Source organism: Rhea americana, unplaced genomic scaffold, assembly GCF_003343005.1.
Source record: "Rhea americana isolate MKP2758 unplaced genomic scaffold, rheAme1 scaffold_57, whole genome shotgun sequence".
NCBI classification, from domain to species: domain Eukaryota; kingdom Metazoa; phylum Chordata; class Aves; order Rheiformes; family Rheidae; genus Rhea; species Rhea americana.
The window spans coordinates 973703-993571 of record NW_028186723.1 but is presented as its reverse complement, the minus strand read 5'-3'; the positions used below and the strand labels follow the sequence as shown (position 1 = coordinate 993571).

At 39.7% G+C, this 19869-nt stretch overlaps 2 protein-coding genes across 2 annotated transcripts in view; one reads left to right on the top strand and one right to left on the bottom strand.

Moving 5' to 3' along the window:
- Window positions 1-17903, top strand: part of ZDHHC6 (zDHHC palmitoyltransferase 6) — an 82713-nt gene extending 64810 nt beyond the window's left edge. Inside the window, exons 10-11 of the mRNA XM_085319137.1 lie at window positions 14901-14987; window positions 17732-17903. Coding sequence (XP_085175263.1) covers window positions 14901-14974 — 74 coding nt within the window. The 3' untranslated portion in view covers window positions 14975-14987; window positions 17732-17903. The remainder of the gene's footprint in view (window positions 1-14900; window positions 14988-17731) is intronic.
- On the bottom strand, window positions 262-9598 carry TECTB (tectorin beta). Its single transcript, XM_085319138.1, has 10 exons — window positions 9523-9598; window positions 7535-7725; window positions 6943-7085; window positions 6792-6864; window positions 3869-3972; window positions 3708-3791; window positions 2748-2910; window positions 1833-1902; window positions 826-858; window positions 262-314 (listed from the first exon to the last, which is right to left on the bottom strand). The coding sequence occupies exons 1-10, from the start codon at window positions 9596-9598 to the stop codon at window positions 262-264; spliced, it is 990 nt and encodes a 329-aa protein (XP_085175264.1).
- Window positions 17904-19869: the final 1966 nt, after the last annotated feature.

The following is a 19869-nucleotide window of genomic DNA, read 5'->3' as shown; positions in this document are numbered from 1 at the left end:
AAGTAGGCACCAACAGAATGGATAACCCTTGGGTTTTCACTGGTATAAAATGCCTGTAGGGATATGGGAACAGCAAATTTGTCTTTGGATTCCCCAATATTATAGGCACAAAGCTCATGGAATATTTTATTTGTCTGGTAAAATGGTGCACAAGGATTTTCTGTGGTTTTCTTTTTTCCTCTGTAAAATAAACATCTTTAGTAAAGAATTATAGTTCCAAAGACAATTGGTAAAAGTTAAGAAACGTAGCTGGGCTRTGTTTTATAATGACACAGCACAGAATCCAGCCATGAAGAGCAGGTGGAAGATGATATCTGCAAGAGAAACAGAATAAGTGTGAGTACTTCCCTGTCAGCTACCTTTTATGTTCTGTTCTTGTTCTCTTCCCATCCCCCCCAATGTAACTGAGTTTCCCTAATGTGACTCTGTCAGCATATCAAGTTTTAACAAACAGGCTTTGAAAGAGCTTTTGCAAACCCTCTCCAAATAGAAATGTTTTCAGGGCATCTCTCCTAACCCAGTGAAACATGTTTCTTTTCCTTGTTCATAGACATGTTCCCCTCTATGGTTGRAAGTATATGAAAATAAGAGCAGAAGTAATGTTCAATATTGAAAATTATTGGTGTGGTTTCACTGTCTGTGTGCCAGGAAAAGGGAAACAAGTGTATAATGTTGAGAAATAAAATCTGATTTTGCAATGTTTCTATTTCTGTCCAATTTACTGAACTTAGCAGGTTTTTCTTTGAGCTGTGGATTTTCATGTTGAAAGAGTCACTTAGTGCAAATTTAGGATTGATATTTTYGTTGTCATATTTTGCTGTTTACCTGAGAGAGTGTAGAAACTGGRTAAACCTTTGCCTGTATAAAATAAGAGAAAAAGAGAGAGCATTTGCATGGTATGTTTAACATAGGGCAAAGTGCACCAGTGTGCTTTTTAAGAGCAGGATAGATGACGCTTGTCACATTTAGAAATTCTGGATAATTTTGTCTCTTGGTTTACTGTTTGATTTGTGGCCCTGAAGTTATGAAAGGATCCTCAGTTCTTTTATCTTCTGAAATCAGTTGAGATTTGCTGGTGCAAATGGAAAATACTCATTTGCAATAGTGCTGCACTATGTGTATTTGGAATTATGAAGGGGCTTGAAGGTTGATGTGGATGTAACTGATGAACCAATATAAATGGCTTTAGTGAAAATGTGATTCAGGCATACCTTGTTCAAAGGATCTGTTTTCAGGAGATTTGCTGGACCTGCAGAATTAAATCAGCTCAGGGAGAAATTCCTGGTGCCTTCAGAAGGCAGTAGTCACAGGAAAAAGGTTTTGCATTGCAAGGAGAAAAACAGATGACAGTTCAATGTGTGTGTATGTATGTATCAGGAGGAATGGGAATGTAGACTAAACCTATTAGATGTAGGGTTACAGTGAAGCACCAACTAATAACAAATTATCCACGCAGCTTTCCTGCTGTTTCTAAGCCCACTCATGTGTGCTCTATCAGAGCTTGTCTGGGCTGTTGCTGAGATCAAATGCAGGAAAAAGTGTTTAGATTGCTAACTTGATGTGCAAGTGGTTTGTCAATTTATCATTAATGCCAAATGGGCATGTTAATTCACTTTGTAAATGATGAGTATGTCACTTCCGTCAGAGCCCTGAATCCAGAGGAGACCAATTTTTATTCAAGATCCCTTCCTAGCTTCATGGAGGGGGGAAGTGGCTTTGGGAGAGCAGTTCTGCTCCCCACCCCTCTTACTCCTAAATGCCAAGCCACTGACTGCTCCTGGATTCATTGCTTCCAAAAGGGAGGAAAAAAACCTGGAAACTTGGTCACTTACTGCGTACAGTGAGCTCTGCCATTAAAACACCTCCTGTTTGTTCCATGCGCCATTTTCTTTTTTCACATGTCTAGAGAGATCAGAAAAAAAACATGTATTTTCTACCAAAAAAATCCCAAACCAACTCTCATGTTTCCAACCAATTTATGACAGTTTTGTTGCCTGTTTTCTAGGGATATTAATTGCTATAAATATTGGAGTTCTCTTGATGCAGGAGAGGTTACTTTTGAAGGAGAATCTTTACAATGGAAAAAGAAGTCTTTAAGGRAAGACTTTTTGGTAACCCTTACCCTCACATCAGTTGCTGCAGTCAGTGCACACTTGCCCATGTTAAATAACACATCTGTATAGCACTTCCCTTCTCATTTCCACTTAAGGTCATATAACCTGTTCCTCCTCCAGTGCAAACTATGTATTTTATGCAGAATAGGACACCTGCAAGAGCAGTGACTTATCACAGAGCTATTGTATAGGGGAGAGGACTTTCGCTAGGAATGAGGGCTGGGTAGGTTTCATTCAAGTAGTGCAGTGCCTTGAATTAGGGCCCCCAGGGTGCCCTTGACACTGAAATATTTGGTAGAATGGTAACAGCTCTACTTCCTTTTTTTAAAGTGTAACTTATTTTGTAAATAGAAGTCCAGTCGGGAGTATTGACAAAACTAGATTTTTAAATGGCTATGGTATTTCTCAATATGTTTAAACAAATTGTTCAATATTGCGTATAGTACCCATGGTGTGACAGGGGTCAGGGTGCAGGACTGGCCACTCGGATTAATGCGTTGTGCTGGCTCCCTCTAGTGAAAGCTCTTGCATTTCGTTAGAGACCTGACTCCACATATAGCGAACCTGAGGTAGGTTCTTGACATCCTCTATATAGACTTAGTGCCTAGTGTTCCTCTTGGAGGGAAGCCTTACCACAGGGCAGGAAAACTTCTCACTGTCACAGACATGGGTCTCACAGTGCAGCCASACCTTGGACAGCTTGGGGATGTTGCGGAAACGGAAAGCATTGAACTGGAACGTAGCCCGGCTTGTTTTCCCATTCTCGTGCACAAGGATAGAGTTGTCGGTGGCACACCTGTGTTGTGTATGGAGAAGCAGTGTGAGAGCACACATGGCTTCAGTAAATAATCTCCTGAGACTGAAGTCTGACGGAGGCATTTGCAGAACCCTGCTGTGGGCCAGTTTCAGTTCTTGACTGCTGGGGAAACAATCAGGGGTCCTGGAAGATGACTGCGACTGCAAAGATCACAACCTGATGTTGGCATTTGGCTGGTTTTACGAGCATTAAAATGTCAGCAGAGCCTTTCAGGCACTTTCAAAGCCTATGGTTAATTTGCTTTTACTTTTAAACCAAAATACCAGAATTCAAAGTGTTATCTCCAAAATGTACTCTTGCTTTCTTCCTCTCCTTTTGTGACTGCAGATACTAATACCATACCATACACAGGGTCTGCCRTACATTGAGGCAAAGTAGGCACTAGCCAAGGGTGGTAGTTAAGCCTAACAAATTAGCCTGTTTCTGCAGTCTGAAAAGCCTGTGTGGTTACTGCTGTCAGAGCAGAAGAAGGCAGAGATAGTGGGGTCAGTGCTAGTGCTAGGAAGTGGGGTGCTCCCCAGAGCACCAGTTACCACATTTGCCACTTCCCCTGTTGGCCTGAACACCAGAGATTTTTGCTCTGTCATCTACATTCTGCCTTTCTGCCCTTTTCTTGGGTGGCTGGGGTGGCTCAGCCCCTCTAGCCTGGAGTGGAAATACAGTTAGGCCTATGTTTGCTGAGAAGTCTTGGGATAACTCTTCTGTGCAGTATCATCACAGGTGCCCTGGGGCTAGACCATGCTGAAAGTGGTTCCCTGGCTCCCAACAAGACCTACCCCTTGGTGATCAGAGGCCACTGGATCTGGTAGAAGTACTCTGAGGAGGGAGTTGCCCAACAGTTGTTGAGAACGACTTTGAACCTGGGAAGAAAAATCCCAGATCAGTAAGTAAAGTCCTGATTGCCTGCTTATTAATTATTATTCCCTCACTTGCCTACCTGTCACTTAAGCCCTTAGCTTCCACTCCAGCAAATATGTCAGAACCAATTTCTGATGTTTCAACGACGAAAGGGGCTTCTTTTATACTTGAAAACTTGGCATTCTTTGAAAAAGAAAGAGAAAGGCATTGTACATTAYTAATAACATGCAAAGCAGAGGCATGTGGCAACTTCAGACAGCTTTAGAGATGTAGTCCAAAAAGTCTGAATCCTTGTTACCTGCAGGCTTCAAAACCTGGGCTTGGTATTAGGGCTATTACAAGCTCATTGTGGTTTTTGAAAATATTTTTTTTTTGTTAATGCTTGGTTTGTAATGGTAATAAATGACAGAAGTTGATGCTATGTGGGCTGTGGAGCATGTTGAATCACAGCACATGAGCAGAAAGYGTGCTTGCTGCTGCCTTCAGTACACCAGAGGTGATAGGGGAAGCTGGCAGGAGGGAGAGACTAGAGATGAATGTACAAAGTGGGGATGGAGTGGGGAGAYAGCTGTGTGAGGGTCAAAAGGTATGAAGAGAAGTGCAAATAATCCTCCTCAACTCTCTGTGATTTAGAAAGGTGGTGACGGCCAGTGTGGTGAGAGCTGAGCAGAAAGTGTCTGACAGCCATAGTCATTCAATGAGTAAAAAGAGCCAGGCGACTAAAGGCTGTGCAGTGCGTGTTATTTAGCTGAGAAGGTTTGGTTACAAATACTCTAACAAAAGTGCCTACCTTAAATCATACTCCTTTCTATTGCATCAGATCTGAACAAAAATAGACCAGAACTATATAAAGTGTAATGTGCTTAGTCTTAGTGTTTGTCTACTTGGTTAAATCTACATAGCAGGATTTGAGTAAGCCATAGTCCTGGATCTCTCCAGAGCTCTTAAACTATCTTTACTGGATTTTCTCTGTTACCTAAGTACTATTTTTCTTATGTTCTGCTACATGAAGTGGCTGCAAGATGCCCATTGCAACCTCTATTAGATTGGATGCACTGAAGTTAAGGCTTAAGGCTGCATTTAGGTTAGTAATACATTATTATTAGCGTACTGAGGAATTCAGATTTAAAGAAAGATTTTTTTTTTTCCCCCCAAAGGAAACTGCTGAGGTGAGCTCCTCAGCTTCAGACAGCACGCTCGCACCTGCTGAATGCAGCAGTTCCTGCTCTCCAGCCTCTCTGTCTTATAGAGCTAGTAGTGTTCATCAAACTCAAAGAGAAAGTGGAGTGTTCGTACTGCTTGGTGCTGTGGGGAAGCCTTCCTTAGCCAGCATTGTTCGCTGGCCATCCTGAAAGGCCTGGGAAGCACACGATTATTTTATCCAGAGATGGCTATCACRTTTAAAGAAAACAGGGCATAACTCAGTCTGCAATTTGAGATGCTGGCACAGGAATCATTACAGAAGTACTGTTTCGAGACTCTTATCAATTCTTTTGCTAAAATGAGCTGAATCTGGTATATTGCTGCTTTTGCCAAACTCCATCAGTCTGCATTGTTCTGTGGTATCTTTCTTTTCTTCCTAACAAACTTCAGAGCTGAAGGTCTGATTCCCATTCAGTCTCCATCAATGCACAGTTCTTTGCTGCTAATGGTGTGTCACACACTAAAGGACAGGTGAGGCTGAAGTGGTCACTGGGGTGCAGTGCAGCTTGGGTGCTGGTTCTAGATGAAGATGGGCATACCGAGCACCCAGCACTGTGGCTGCCATGAGGCTGTATCATGCAGCAGCAGAGGTGAACGGGAAGGAAAAAAACAAAAAACAAAAAACTTTGTTTTCATTTTGTCAGGGGGAAAAAAAAGTTTAATCGAAACTGACATTTTCTTACCAATGAAAACATGAATGGAATAAAGGAGTGGCCTGTTAGCATTTTGAGTTTGCTATGCATAAAGCTTATGCTTAGCTGATGAATGTACTGTATAAAGTTTAGCCCCTCTGCGCTTGACTCTTAGGACCCCCAGGGCCGTTGGGGAAAAAGCAGTCATATGGCTAAAAAAAAAGAGTACCAGAGATCCATTGTTCAGTGTCCATCATCTGTTTTTGCAGTCGTTCAGTCATGAGTTGACAGCAGCTGTGTGGCACCTATAGAGACCTAACTTTACTATATACAACCTGTATGCCATATATCAGAAATAAGAGCATGGAAGCTCCAAAAGCTGCCAAAGCGTTCAATGAATGGCTGATACCTTAAATCCAAGGGGGGGAGGGGATGGGATGTATGTGGGGGAGATTTCCATCCAACTTGTACTAAAAACTCCCTACATCTGGCCTATAAATTTAAAGTGGAATGTTACTAATAGTGCTTTTTTTCTAGTTGAGGCAAAATAGAGAGGCTACTTTGGCACTCTTAACTGTGCTTTGGGAAAAAGACTTAAGGATCAGATGCTGGCTGCCCCAGCAGCACAAAGAAACTGTGAGAAGGAGGTTGATATTTCAGAAAATCAGGGGTGAATGTTGGAAAAATCCAGAATGACAAAAAGATCTCTGGAGGACATGAAATATCTRTCAGCTGAGAAGACATAGAAGCAAACAGCAAGAGAAATACATGGAGCTTTTCTGTATTTATTGAGACTATGTCATAGCAGCGGTGCCTGAAGATGCACACTGCTCTTTGAGTGGAACTATAAACAAGGTTTTACTTTGTCTCACAAAACCTGTCAGCATGTTAAAAATGTACTGCTCAGCAATCTGCCTCGTTTGGAGGGATTAAAAGAACAACTGGCATGTCTACTCTGTTGGTTTAAGTACATCTCTGTTAATCAGTAGAAACAAGGACTCCCATGAATCTCACAATAATTATCTGCTACAGGCTAGTAATGCGCTCCATGACATAGAAAACTTGGAAGGAGCAGCCCCYTTTTCCAGCTCTTAGTCTAGGCTTCCTTGAGGGCTAGGAAGTTAACAGAAGGTGAAGGGGAAAAACTGGATGACAAAAGGCACTTACAGAGTAGAAGTTGAGGGATAACTGACTTTCAAACGAACCAGAGCTCCCATTCTTCACATGGACGGTGGCCACCCTAGGAACATAAATTTTCTGTATGAGTGAAACATGGTGCTGAAAGAGAGATGAGGCTCACTCCAGGAACAGGACTTACCTTTGGTCGAAGGCAGCCTGGTTCACCAAGTAGTTTGCATTGTACGTGCAGGTGAATGAGTAATTCACAGGCTGGCTCTTCACAATTACTGAGGAGTCATTGGACACAATGGAGTTATAGAAGTGATAGATGGGGTTCTTAAACTGTAGACGATGGGACAGAAATGTATGCTGTGAGTATATGAGGCATTAGAAACAGCTCGGTACTTTGAAACGTGAATGTAATGACAAAACACCATGCCCAAGAAACCATGGTTTCATAGCTCTTCATACCCTGTGCTGCCTACTGTACATGGATGTTCTGTATAATACAGGTGTATGCAAAGTGAGGACTAACATTCAGACCTAACATCACTAACTCGGAGGGTGTTTTGCCTGTAGGTGCAAAGCAGGCCTATTTGATCCCCCCCCCCCTTTCCCACAAATGTAAATGAGCCCTGATATTGGTGTTTGCYTCTACTTTCCAGCAATACTTACTACTCCAAGTCTGCTGAAGCAAACGGGACTCTTTCAGGTGAGTTCATCTGATTTGTGAGTCCAGGCTATTGTGTGTTGCTACAACCTTTCTGAAATGTTGACCTTGATAATCTTACCTCTGACTGTGTCCCACAGTATGACTTGTTTTTAGGAGACAGGTCTGGAATTGTGAATTGGTAATATCCTGAATCATGGATGCCATTGTAGCAAAYGCCTCCAAGTGCCAACTGATTAACCTCCCATCCATAAGGACACTCCGGAATTTTTGTGATGATGCTTTTAGGATAGCAATATACCAGAATTACATCTGTAAGGAAAATAATACACCTACAGAAATATTCATGTGGCGTTTTTCTTTGAGTCTCATTTGCACACCTAATGGAATTAAACTTTTGTGAGCAGGAGTACGTGCTGGAAGGTCATACACGTGAGCAACTGGGGAATCGGGACTTAGTGTGCTACACAGAACTGACCCTTGGGTTGTTAAATTCTATTGTGTCTAGAGGAGTTTTGCCCTTGTCCTTTTGTTAACCAAGACCTAATGCAAGTTTTTAATCTTTTTAGAATAGTTGTTCAAAGGGGAAAAAAACTGCTGAGAAATCTGAAGTGAAATATTGCTGCACTGAAATACGACATATTAGATCATGCTGCAGAGCCAATTTCTGTTGCTGTAACACCACTGACTCTGTAAAAATATTATTGYTGTAGTTTGTTCAGTAGGTCTGCATCTATTTATAGCAGTGTTAGATCTGGGCCACAATATATATTCTTGCCTTCCCTTTCTTGCACCTGTATTCTAATGCTAATAGAAACAGAATTGTTACAATTTTCAAAAGTTAAGGTCAAAAATGAAATGAAAAGTGGAGCCCTATTAATAGTGATAGTTAATAGCAATACAATGTTTGCAACACAGCTCTTTATACAGCCGTGAATACTGACCACCGTAACTTACAGGCTGCTTATTTTAAGTTACTAGAAGAATTTGGACCTCTTTCAGAGAGAACCAGTCAGTGCAAATTTTATGGTCTGTTATGAATTTAAAAGGCAAAATACAGATTAATTATTATTGAACTGAAAGTTGAGAAAGATTACTCAAAGTACAAATTACTACAGTGACAAGAAAGATGCCCTGCCCCAAATCATTTAACTATTTATTTAAATAACCCCAACGCCCTCATTTTTATGATAAAAGCTTGATTTTTGCAGTCTTTTCATGTCTGCTGGAGGTTAGGGAATACTTAGGGAAAGACAAATGGGGGACTTTAAAGATTCACTCCTTTCTGACCAAGAAACCATCATCACAGGCTGATTCTGCTGTGTTGATGGTCAGATCTGCACTACTGCTGACTTTACAACTCAGTAGAGTTCAGAGAAACTGCTTGTGCAAGTGAAGGCACTAGCATGAATGGCTAGAGAGCCAGATACTTAAGCTATACCCTGAAATTCCTGTCGGTAATATTCCCCAGCCTATTTTGTACGTGCCTGGCATGCGTATATAAAATGTGCTCCATATTTAAAAGTATTTCAACTCATTTCTAGAGCATGTTTCCTAATTTTATTATATTCTAAATTATAGGTCTATCTGGCACCAAATCACTGGAGTTCCTAGTCAGATATCTGTGTGAAATTAGGGCCTTAATTTTCATAATATTTTTGTGATGCAGCAGTGTGGTTCAGGAGTTCAGTGCAGCACATTCATTCAACTCTAGTCATCCAATTGAGGCGGTGGGTCTAAAGCTCAGCGTGGGCAGCAGAGATCTGCAACATTTAGCCTTTGCTATTGTGGATAATTCCTAATTACTGCTTTCTTTTCCATCTTAAGCACAAGCAGGATTCAGGCATAACTATTCGCTGTGATTATCACCYGAAGTTAAGCATATGCCTTATTCTCTGTATGGCCTCTGTATGTAGGACCTTAATGGCACTTGCTTTTTTGTGCTAGCTGAAAACAATCAGATCAATATAAGATATGCAAGAATTAGTTCTCCAGAACCCATAGTTTGTCTCTATGAAGAAAAATCTTTCCWCTGTTAAAAAGACAGAAACCCTTCAGCAGCTTATTTATAAGAGAAGATCATAGGAGACTAAACTTAAGTTATTTTACCTGCTTTATTTGGATTGCAAGGCCCTGCAAGAGCTTGAGCCAAGATGACCAGCAGATAAATGGTAAGAGTCATCATTTCTTGCAACAGTCTGAAGACACAGGGAATAAAAGCTGAATTTGTCTTCAAAATTGGAAAGAAGAAAAAAAATCCATTCACTGCAAACCTGGAACTGTAGCTACTGTTTAACATGTTATTCTTGCAGAAAAAAAAMCCAAATAATATTATTGATACTTTTTCATCCAAATGAATTCCATCTATAGGATGTACCTTTATGGAGGACCACTATTATTGCTATATCACTATTGTAACAATTTTAATATTTCAGTTGTGTGGTAGCTTTGAGTTATTCAAAGATTTCTTTTGTTCTTTTAAAGAACCTAAACTTTAAGTGATTGGTATATCTAAATGAAACAGAAACAATGGAAGCTGAAAAAAGACAATATGAATGATCAGACAAAATATGCTGCTTTTGCTTATTAAGTTAATGCTGAAAATATTCTTTGGCTATCCTGATGTATATAATTTTAATTTTGTGTAGATCAGTTCTGGTAAATGTAATCTCTATTCCTAAACTTTGAATTTTCAGATTAAGCATATGTAACGGTAATTTACATCTCAGCTGCAGGCCTCAAACCTGCAAACTTTTTCCTATCGGTAGAAACATGTTCCAACAAAGATCAGCTTGCAGGATTGGGGTTGGAGTTCTCATATATTTCCTTAAGTTCTCATATTTTTTCCTTTTCTTCAGTGTTTGGCCTCATACATATTACTGAAAAAACTGTCAGAGGTAAAATTATTTTTCTTTACCTGGGCACAAGTCTAGCTAAATTTTATATATATAAATCTTCTTAATCGAGTATTTCCAACAAAAAGAATCCATGTCAGCATTTTCACTCAGCCTTGATTTAAAAATACATGTTTACATACACACACGCACACACACACACACACACACACACCAAATATATAAAAACTCAAATTTCAGTGACAATCTCTTCTTTTTATAATCCTATGCATTCTACAAGAAGTTAAGTATAATACCTACAGGACAGGAATGGGCTAAGTGTTTCAGATTTTCATTCCAGTCTTATTCCAGTAGCTGTGTATTGGCTCCTCCCAAGATGTCCTCCTTTCAAATGAACCTAGCTGGTTTTATCTTCACTTTTTATAAGCAGTCTTGTAAAAGGAGCCCATCTCTGGTTAAATCTCAACCCACAAGTATTGTCCAGTGTGGGAGGGAAAAAAAGCTGTAGAAAAACAGTTCCTCTGCTCTAGATGAGACTCTTGTTGCCATTTGATTTTTTTAAAAACCCTTTGTATGGTGTTTTCTGATGGCTTTGAAAATAACTGAGCATAAATCTGCTGAAGGTGTATAATTGGCACAGTTTTTTTTTAATTTTACAAGTTAATTTGAAAAACAAAATTTTTGTGAGGCAGAACAGCAGGTGCTTTCCAGAATTCAACCTAATTGTAAAACAAAAGAATATATTTATAAGCAAATTAAATTGAATTATCGTAGAATATCTCTCTTAAATGTACCTGAGAGAATTATGTGCTCAGCTCACAATGATAAATTATGGGAATTAGATATCTATCTTGAATGTTTTATTGACAAGTCTCACCCTTTTGTGCCATGCAAGCAACTAGACAGAAGTAATTTCTATAAATTCATGGGAATGTAATCTGAAGTAATTGAACATAGGTAGGATTTTCAATAAGCCTAAATATTATACTATATAATTATGCCGTATAATACATAATGCTGTGTATGTATAAGACTATATAATAGCCATTAAATGTCATTCTACAAAATGTGTGAAATTCCCCCTTCTACAGAAAGCACAAACCAGTTTGCTYTTCGTATGACCATCAGTTGTATGTTTGCGTTATGAGAGTCATAGTTGGTAAAATGTACTTGTGACCTGTTATATCCTCTGTAAGTGTTAAGTTTAAGTAAGGACTTGGGTATATTTCTGCTATTTTATGTACCTGCATAAAAACCTTGGGTCTTAAACGGTCTTGCCATATAAACTGGCATGTCCTATATATCATATATACCTTTTTGGGGTGGGGGGTGGATGGGGGAGATGTGTGTATCCAGCCAGCTCCAAGTGCTGTTAAGGTATTTATGCACTGATCTCTAGCTTGAGTCACAAAGTACACAGGATCTTACTGGCCTTGCCTGTGGGACCCAGTGCTATTGGGATTTACAGAGCTCATTTTGGTGCCTCTTTCTGCTGAGCTGTCCTAGTGGTTACAGCCTCATTCTGCCTCATCTGCAGCAGGAGTTTGATAGGCCTCTACCTTTTTTGGGGATAACCATTGGGATATGGAGGTTATGCAATAAGCTGTTGCAGTTGTTATTGGTGCTGGAGGTTTCGAGGGAGGACGGAGTAGGACAGAACACAGTAGCCTTGACCTTAACCTGAAATGCTGGACAACTTCCATTAAGTACTTTGTGCAGGAAAAGAGTGRTAAGGTTTATGGGCTCACCTTCAGAAGATGCTCTAAATCACCTTGTGGCTCTAAATGCATACTACATGCAGTGCTTTAAGCCATGTCGTGTTAGTTGCTCACAGCTGCGACTACAACACGCATTGTAAGGGATGCTCGCTCTTGCCCGGTGAGGAGTGGTGAGGGTGTCTTTGGGACCAGCTCCATTGCTGTGTTGACCTTGAAGAGGCTGTTATCACTAAACCTACAGAACATTTGTCCTGCAGTGTGGTTTGGTATCAGCATGAATGAAAATATTGAACTGATATGAAAATATTTATAAATAATTAGGATGACTTCAGTTTTTTGTGAACTGATCTAAAGCCATAAAGAAACTGTTAAAAAGCCCATAAAGTTCTGTCCTTCGTTTCAAATAGTAAACTGGAACCTAGACCTGAAGCTTCACTAGGACTGCAATACAGACCACATAACATTAAATTGGCTGCTCCCTCACTTCTTGTGAGCCAAGTACTGCAAGCCACTGTGTACTGACTTAAATGAGATTACTTGAATGTGTACACAAGGATAAGGACCTTTGTCAGAGGTGGTTGTTATTTTAATTGAATTAAAGAATAATCCACTGAACAAGAAACAAACTTCAACAAACAAAATAATCTGGTGTGATCTAGCAAGGGATTATCCTGACCCAAAATCATAAAATAAGGAATATTTAACGCCATATGTCTCTTATAACCTCACTCCAGATTCTTCTCTAGGCACTATGAAGCCCAAATTTCATTTCTAAATCCTAGCTCTGATTGAATATACACTGTGTAAAGATTCACTTATGTTTATCTTTGTGTGCGTGTGTGTGTCTACACTTAGTCTGGAACTGGAAACCTGAGACTGCTGAGACATTGAGCTGCCTTGTTGTCAAGTGTGTACGGCCCAGAAACAAGGGGAAGCCTTGCATGAGAAAGCCAGTCCCTGTGACTCTGATCAAATCAATTCTTCAAATTCAAGGGATCAGATTCAGCCCTGGGGTTGAACTTAGGTGTCTCAGGCCTACCCACACAGGAAAGATTTGGAGCATAAGATACTTGGTAGAATTTAATCCAAGGTTGTCTCAGTAATAGACATAATGTAAATATCTTGCTAGAAAGCATTCGAATTGTCAGCTTCATTGTGACATTAACAAAAGTGTYTGAAACGCACAGATTAGTTTTGTTCTGAGAATGTTACGCAGACAATGAAATTAAATTATTGTTCATATAATCCTACAAGTTTCAATGAAAGTACTCCAAGATGGATATAGCCCTGTAATTTTTGAAAGAAAATAAATCTCTCACTATATCCTCACACAAAGATAGTCTCCATGTACTTGATACCCCTTTTAGGTGAAGGGTTCAAAACAGAATGAAATCCATGAAACAAATTTGGTGAAAGTGCATATGGTCTGTAGATGTTTGTATTTGCATATGAAACAAATGCAAAATGTACTTAAGCCAAACAGTATTTGATACGTGCACTGATCAAAGGTGAAGGCTTGGGAAGGTTTAGATTTCTCTCAGTAATTGCATACAGAAAAAAAGGAAAGTCATTAAACTGCAAAGGACACCATTGAGGTTTGTTGCATTTTCTCCTGAGCCTTTTCAAGCCTATTGAATAATTTCAGCAATCTAAGTATCTGTAAAGATTTCAACAAAGAGTAAATGAAGGCCTTATTGTGAATTTAACCTAAAAGGGCAGCTTGTCTCCTTAGTTTTGTTCCTCTCATTGTAACTGAAAGCTATGTGAATATCTACTGTCTGGTTTCTACATGAAGAAAATGAGGTTCTGCAGTTTGAATATGCAAGTGATACTGTGACATCCGTTTTTCATTGTCTTATGTAAGAAAATAAAGCTGAAGAGCTCCTGTAGCTAAATGGAAGGATCTTATGGGGTAAGAGTAATCAATGGAAAAGGCTCGCTGATTCTAGGGGGAGTGAGGTCTAGTGACACTTGCCTAGAGACCACAAGGTATTGGTGGTGTTTCCAAGCATATGCCAAAACCTGGCATACTGAAGAGTCTTGTCTGAGACAAGAGGTCTGTCTATCGCACAGATGCAGAGACATCCGTGCTAGGTCTGGATATCTGCATTTGTATTGTGCTRGACCTCAGTTAATACATTCTGTTTTGAAAACACAGCGCTGTGTTGGTATGGCCAGAGTTGTTCTGGATCCTGAGTCTACAATGAGCTGTGCTACCCTATGTATATTCATTGCCTCAAGTCATAAATATCTCATGGATTTCAGCATTKTTTAGCATTTTATAGAACAAATATACCTTTCCAATAGTTAGTTAATTGTACTATGTGGTTAGTCAGTCTTGTCAGCACAGTGTTGTTTCAGCCTTACAAGTGGATAATAGAACCATTCAGGTTCGTAATAGGGTACCTGTGACCCACAACTACTCGGCACCCATAAGTCCTCAGATAGCCTGCATGTTTTGATAACTGTACAAAATCAGAGCAGGGGAAATCAGAGGAAATGATGTTAATGGGGGAGAAGGTACTATAGAAAATCAGAGATGGAGATTAGGACGACCAGAAGATAGTCCTCTGCTATAKAAGTTCTTTGTGTATCAGCTGTCTCTCCGTGTAACTATGCAATGCTGAATCACAATGTTTTAGCAATCACCTGCAGCCACGTGCTTGGCAAGGCAGTACTGCTGTTTGTACATGTGCTTCCGGGGGTGTGGGTGAGCGCAGATGTTCAGCTGAAGAAGCATTCCCTTGGCATTTCTGCTGTCCAAGGCATTCGCTCAAACATTTACAACAGCAAATCACACAGAGCATAGAATTGAGGCTGAAGTAAATAATCACATTTTGCGTTCATCTCAAYGACTGTTCTTGTCAGTGCTTAGCTTTTTTCCTGTGTATACAAAGTACTATTTTTTTGGAAGGTTCTCCAATGAAGTTTTGCCTGGGATTTGCAGCTGTGGGAATGAAGCATCGATTTCCAGCTGGCCTTCTGTGAAGCCTTTTTGCAGGTAAGTTTGGTTTGGCATATTTCTTTAAGGGCTGTCTTAGGGTTAGCTAGTCACACAGAATAAGAGTATAGGACTTGATTTAATAAAGACATGAGAAACAAAATGGGCCTGTCATGGRATTGGTCATGTGAGACTGGTACTGATGACTTACACTGGTCATGTGAGACCATAGTCATTCTGGCACTGCCGTCTCACTTTGGAGATGCCTAAACTTGCCAGGTGCTTGATTCATTTGCCTATTTAGTTGCTCTTAATGTGGCTAAGATACCCACAGCTGTGACACAGGCCCTCTAGGAGACTCATGCTTTTGGAGTGCACCCCTGCACAATCTGCCTTGCACGTGCCTGAATGCACTCCAGCTGACCCAGTGCCCTCGCAGCGTTTGTAAAGATGGAATGCATAAGGGTAACACATAGATGCACGTTATAGCACTTTGGGGAGAAGATAGCTTTGAGCTCTACAGACCAGAACAACTGTGTCAGGATCTCCTATAATCCCGGGCAAGGGCTCTTACCATGAGAACTGTCTCCTCTAGCTATACTTTAAAAAGAGAATGGCCATGGCTGCTGGATCCAGTTGAAATCAGCACTGCTATAGCATTTGGTATGTGCCAAGGCAGAACTGTAGGTATTTTCTGTTAAGAATACATGAATTAAGTATTTTGAGGGAGAACGATGTTGGTGGGAGGGTTGCATTCTGGAATATAGTCACCTAAATTTGGTCTAAGTTGCTTTTGAGATGCCTAAGTGCTTTTTTGGATCTCAACCTCAGTGCTGTGCTGTATAACACCTTGTAAGCCTTTTAGTTCTTGTTATCTCAGCAACAGGTCTTGATCTCTTGGCACTGGAGAAGCAGAGGAAAGAATTCTAGTGGAAGGTGAGGAAGAAGGCAGAATGGACCCTTTGTGTCGTTAATTAGGCTATTTTTCTCAGGTTGGCAGCTAACTGACACAGTAACTGTTGCTCTTTCTGCTCAAGTAATGCTCTTTTTCTGGACATTGTCCCACTAGGACTGGGAAGGTTGTAGCAATACAGTCCTCTCAGCTTGGGCTGGTGTGTGTCACTGCAACTTTAAGAGAGTCTACAGTAGCTATCACGTTTCCTACTTGATTCCTGGTTGCTTGGTCGTACAGAATGTTGCCCACCCAGTCTTCACAGTTTGCTACGGAAAGGCTAACAAAACAGTACTGCAGTGCAGCAAAACTTTAAAGAAAATGCTAAAGACAAATTCTTCCTCTGATATAATACAGTGTCAGTTCCAATTATCTGTGAGGAACTAACCCTAATTTTATGCTGGTTATTTAAAAGTAAAAAGAAGGCAAAGGAAAACACAGAAGCAAACTTATACAGAAAGCTTACAACCTTGAGAAATGTAGAGTTATGGGCAGCTATGCAGCCCCTTCCTTGGAGGTTCCTCTATCCATTTACATTCCCAGGCCTAGAATCCTTTCCTCRTATGTGGTGTCTGTACCATGTCTGGGAGCCCAGAGTACCACGTTAGCCCTAACCTTAGCTGGGCTGCAGAGTTGGTCTCCAACTTCCTGCTTACTCACTGCTCTGAGCCAGATGAATTATAAACGTGTTCTGCGGGATTTGGAAATGACTGTGCATGTGAGAGACTGGTAAAAGTTGTGTTCTAGAAATGGGTTTGCATTATTTGTGTGACTTGTAAAGTCTGCATAGAAAGCAGTATGTATCCTTTTGGTGTCTATTTCAATATGCAGCAGGAGAGATATGTCTGGAATGGTGGAGCTGACTTTTTTAGGGGACTAGAAAAACTTTTTCAGGTCTATTCCAGCCCTATTTTTTAGAATTCTGTGAAACAAGAGCGTACTCTTTAAAGAAAAATAGTGAATGTTTTTGAGGAGCTAGTGTAGCTCTCTGTGAGGAGACCAATTTTTATCCAAATACTGGGGAAGATTTATGGTGCCAGAAGAGGCTGAGAATGCCTGCTTTAAAGACTTTTTTGGAGGGGATAAAACAATGTCTAATTCAGGTCATGCAGAATATTTTACAATAAACTCATTAAAATACTATTTTAGCTGAAATCTAACAATATTTGATTTATTCTAACAGTCTCTGAGACTGGGTGCTTTGTGAATCACAACTACAATACAAAAATAGATATTTTTTTTKGTTATGCTTGTAACAAAAACCCTAAAGGTTTCAAAAACCAGAGTGCAAGAATCAAAATACTTTAAATTTCCAAATGTTCCTTTACAATTATTATTTTTCCTTCAGGTTGGCCATTAAGTCCTATAGAAATGTGAAGTGTTCATGTAAATCTGCCTACCATAAATCCTACCCTTCAAAGAGTTAAGATTCAGTTGTTTTCTGTATGAAAAAATCTGCCAGTATCTATAGCGCTGCCCTTATAAATGACARTTCTTTGTAAGATGTAAATGCAAACCTCTGCACTTCTATGAATAGCCATTGCTGATTAGAATCACAGTTCTGTTTTCGCAAGCTACATAATCCCACTAGTTCATTCTTAGACCTACTTTTCTTAGCACATGGTGTTCGTTAGCCTGATGTCTCAATTTTTAAGTTTGTGATTTTTTTTCAATGGGTTGATAGAGACAGTCTCACTGTGAAGAGATCTGTTGGTTAAAAGGAATTGTTATGTGGCTTTGAGAGCTACATCATGAAGTCATGTATCAAAACATTAATTAGCTTGTGCTGTGCTTGTAAAGTGATCATAATAATGCTTATCTTGATCTTAGTATCATTATTTCTATTTTGCAGATATTGGAACTAAGCCACAGAAAGGCGAAGCCCAGTGTATGGCTCTTGAGCAGGCCATGCTGCTATTTTCCCTGTGTCATTTAAACAGCAAGCAGCTTGGGAGAGGAACTATCCAAGCAAACTTTAGCTGGTTCTGCCCTGTAAATAATAAAAGCATTCTATGAAGCTGCAAGGGGTTTGCCTGAACAGTTATGCTATGCTTTCTGGAATGAAGAAGACTCCCATTTATCCTGATAGGCTCTTTAGAGGCTATTTTACCACCAAAAGTACAGTTAGTTTAGTTGCTTGTTAGTTTAGTATTCACGCTGGGTCTTATGACGGATTGTTGATGACTCTCAATCACAGCCGAGTCTTGATGACTCATTTGCTCACAGTTGAGAGTCTCACTATTTTTTCCTTCTCTGATGCCATAAACAAAACATTGTTTGCTTCCCAGTTTGTCAAGACATAGCTTTAATGGGTTCAGTCTCTAAAGGTCACTTTCTGAAACTTTCCAAGGTAACAGACTAAATTTCAGACCAATTAAAGGATATAGTTCTCTTGAAGTTGCACTCAACACAGTAATGATATGCACAGAGATGGTTTCTTCCATTCATTGTGCTTTATAGTAGAAGAGATGCTATTGTCCCCATGCACTGGGGGTGAAACTGAGCAATAGGGACTAGAGACTTCAGGGACTCAATTTGGTATTTGCACAACTGTTTCTTTGTGACATAAGTCACAAATAAAAAAAAAGGGGGGGGGKTTGAATAGGCTATTTAAACTTAGAATTTCTTATAGAATCCTTCAAGCCCCAAATGCAGGAGCTGGGCTGTGTTATTGCCCATGTGCAGCTTTACAGAGATTTTCACAAGCTGCTTCTGATTCCAATGTGAGATAATTGTCACTTTTTCTTTCTATTCTGCTGAGCTGTAGCTGCTGTTGCACTCATTCACTCGATCTACTTAACCATCTTGCATGATGAATATGAGTGTATTATTTGTTACCTCTTAAAATGTCGTTTGTGTCTTTTACTGTGGCTCAAAGGATGAATATTGTAATTGGATGAAGCATGCACTCTACAGAAAGATATCACTTCAATCTAAGCCAGCTGAACACAGCAATGAAAACTGTTGTCATCTGCAAAATATTTGCACTTAAGATACACTAGAGATATTCTTGAAATATTACCTACAAGCTATTGCAGAAGGCATGACACTGCAGTGCAGTTCTCTTCCACAAAAATCCCTCAGGAGTACAATTAATCTGATTAACTTCCAAGGGATTCATAATGTTGCTCTCAGAAACCTACTATAGCTCACAGTGCTGAATTCTCTAGAGCAGATTGTGCTGAAGACTCTCCAAATTGGTTATGCAGTTAATGGTCCAGAGAGGCTCTACTGCTGTTTGTTTATTCTGGGAGTAGCTAAAATTAGAATTTGACCCTGTGTGTCTAAAGTAAATTAAAGGGGAAAAAATAATTCACTGATGCTGTTGATTTTTCTGGAAATGTTATCTCTAAAGCCAAAGTTAAAAAGTTACCTTCCTTGAGTTGTAATTCAAGTCTTAAGTGATTTTGAAATGAAATTTTCTGGGACAATTGAGATATGATACCCCTGAGCACTTTGCAAGTTAACTCCTTAACAAGTTATGTTGTAGACCTACTGATATGCAAAGTTTTGGAAGATCAAGATGATGTCAAAGCCTTATTTGAAATGCTTGAGAACAGCTGAATAAATCCAAGGAGAGGTTTTTGGACAGACCTCCTTAGTCTGTTGATTTTTCATCTATACTAAAGGCACACAAAGCAGGACAGATATTCTTTGCATCTCTGCATGTCTTGATCTTCAAAAAAAAAAAAAAAAAAAAAAAAAAAAAAAAAAGAAGGAATACTGAATATTTGATAGCAATGGGTGGTTAAGTCCTCTGCAATTGATTTAAAATGGTGAACTTGAAACACTGGAAGAGGGTATGATTTTTCTCAGGTTTTTCCTTAATTTCCCATTTGGTTTTTTCAGTCCTTGCAGAAAATAAAATATGCCCAAATGAATGGTTGATTCAAAAAATGTAAGCTGAATTCAAGCTTCTAATACCTCTTGCTGGAAACTCTCTTGGAAAAAACTCTAGTCAAAATGCTTGCACCCTAAATCTAATTGTGT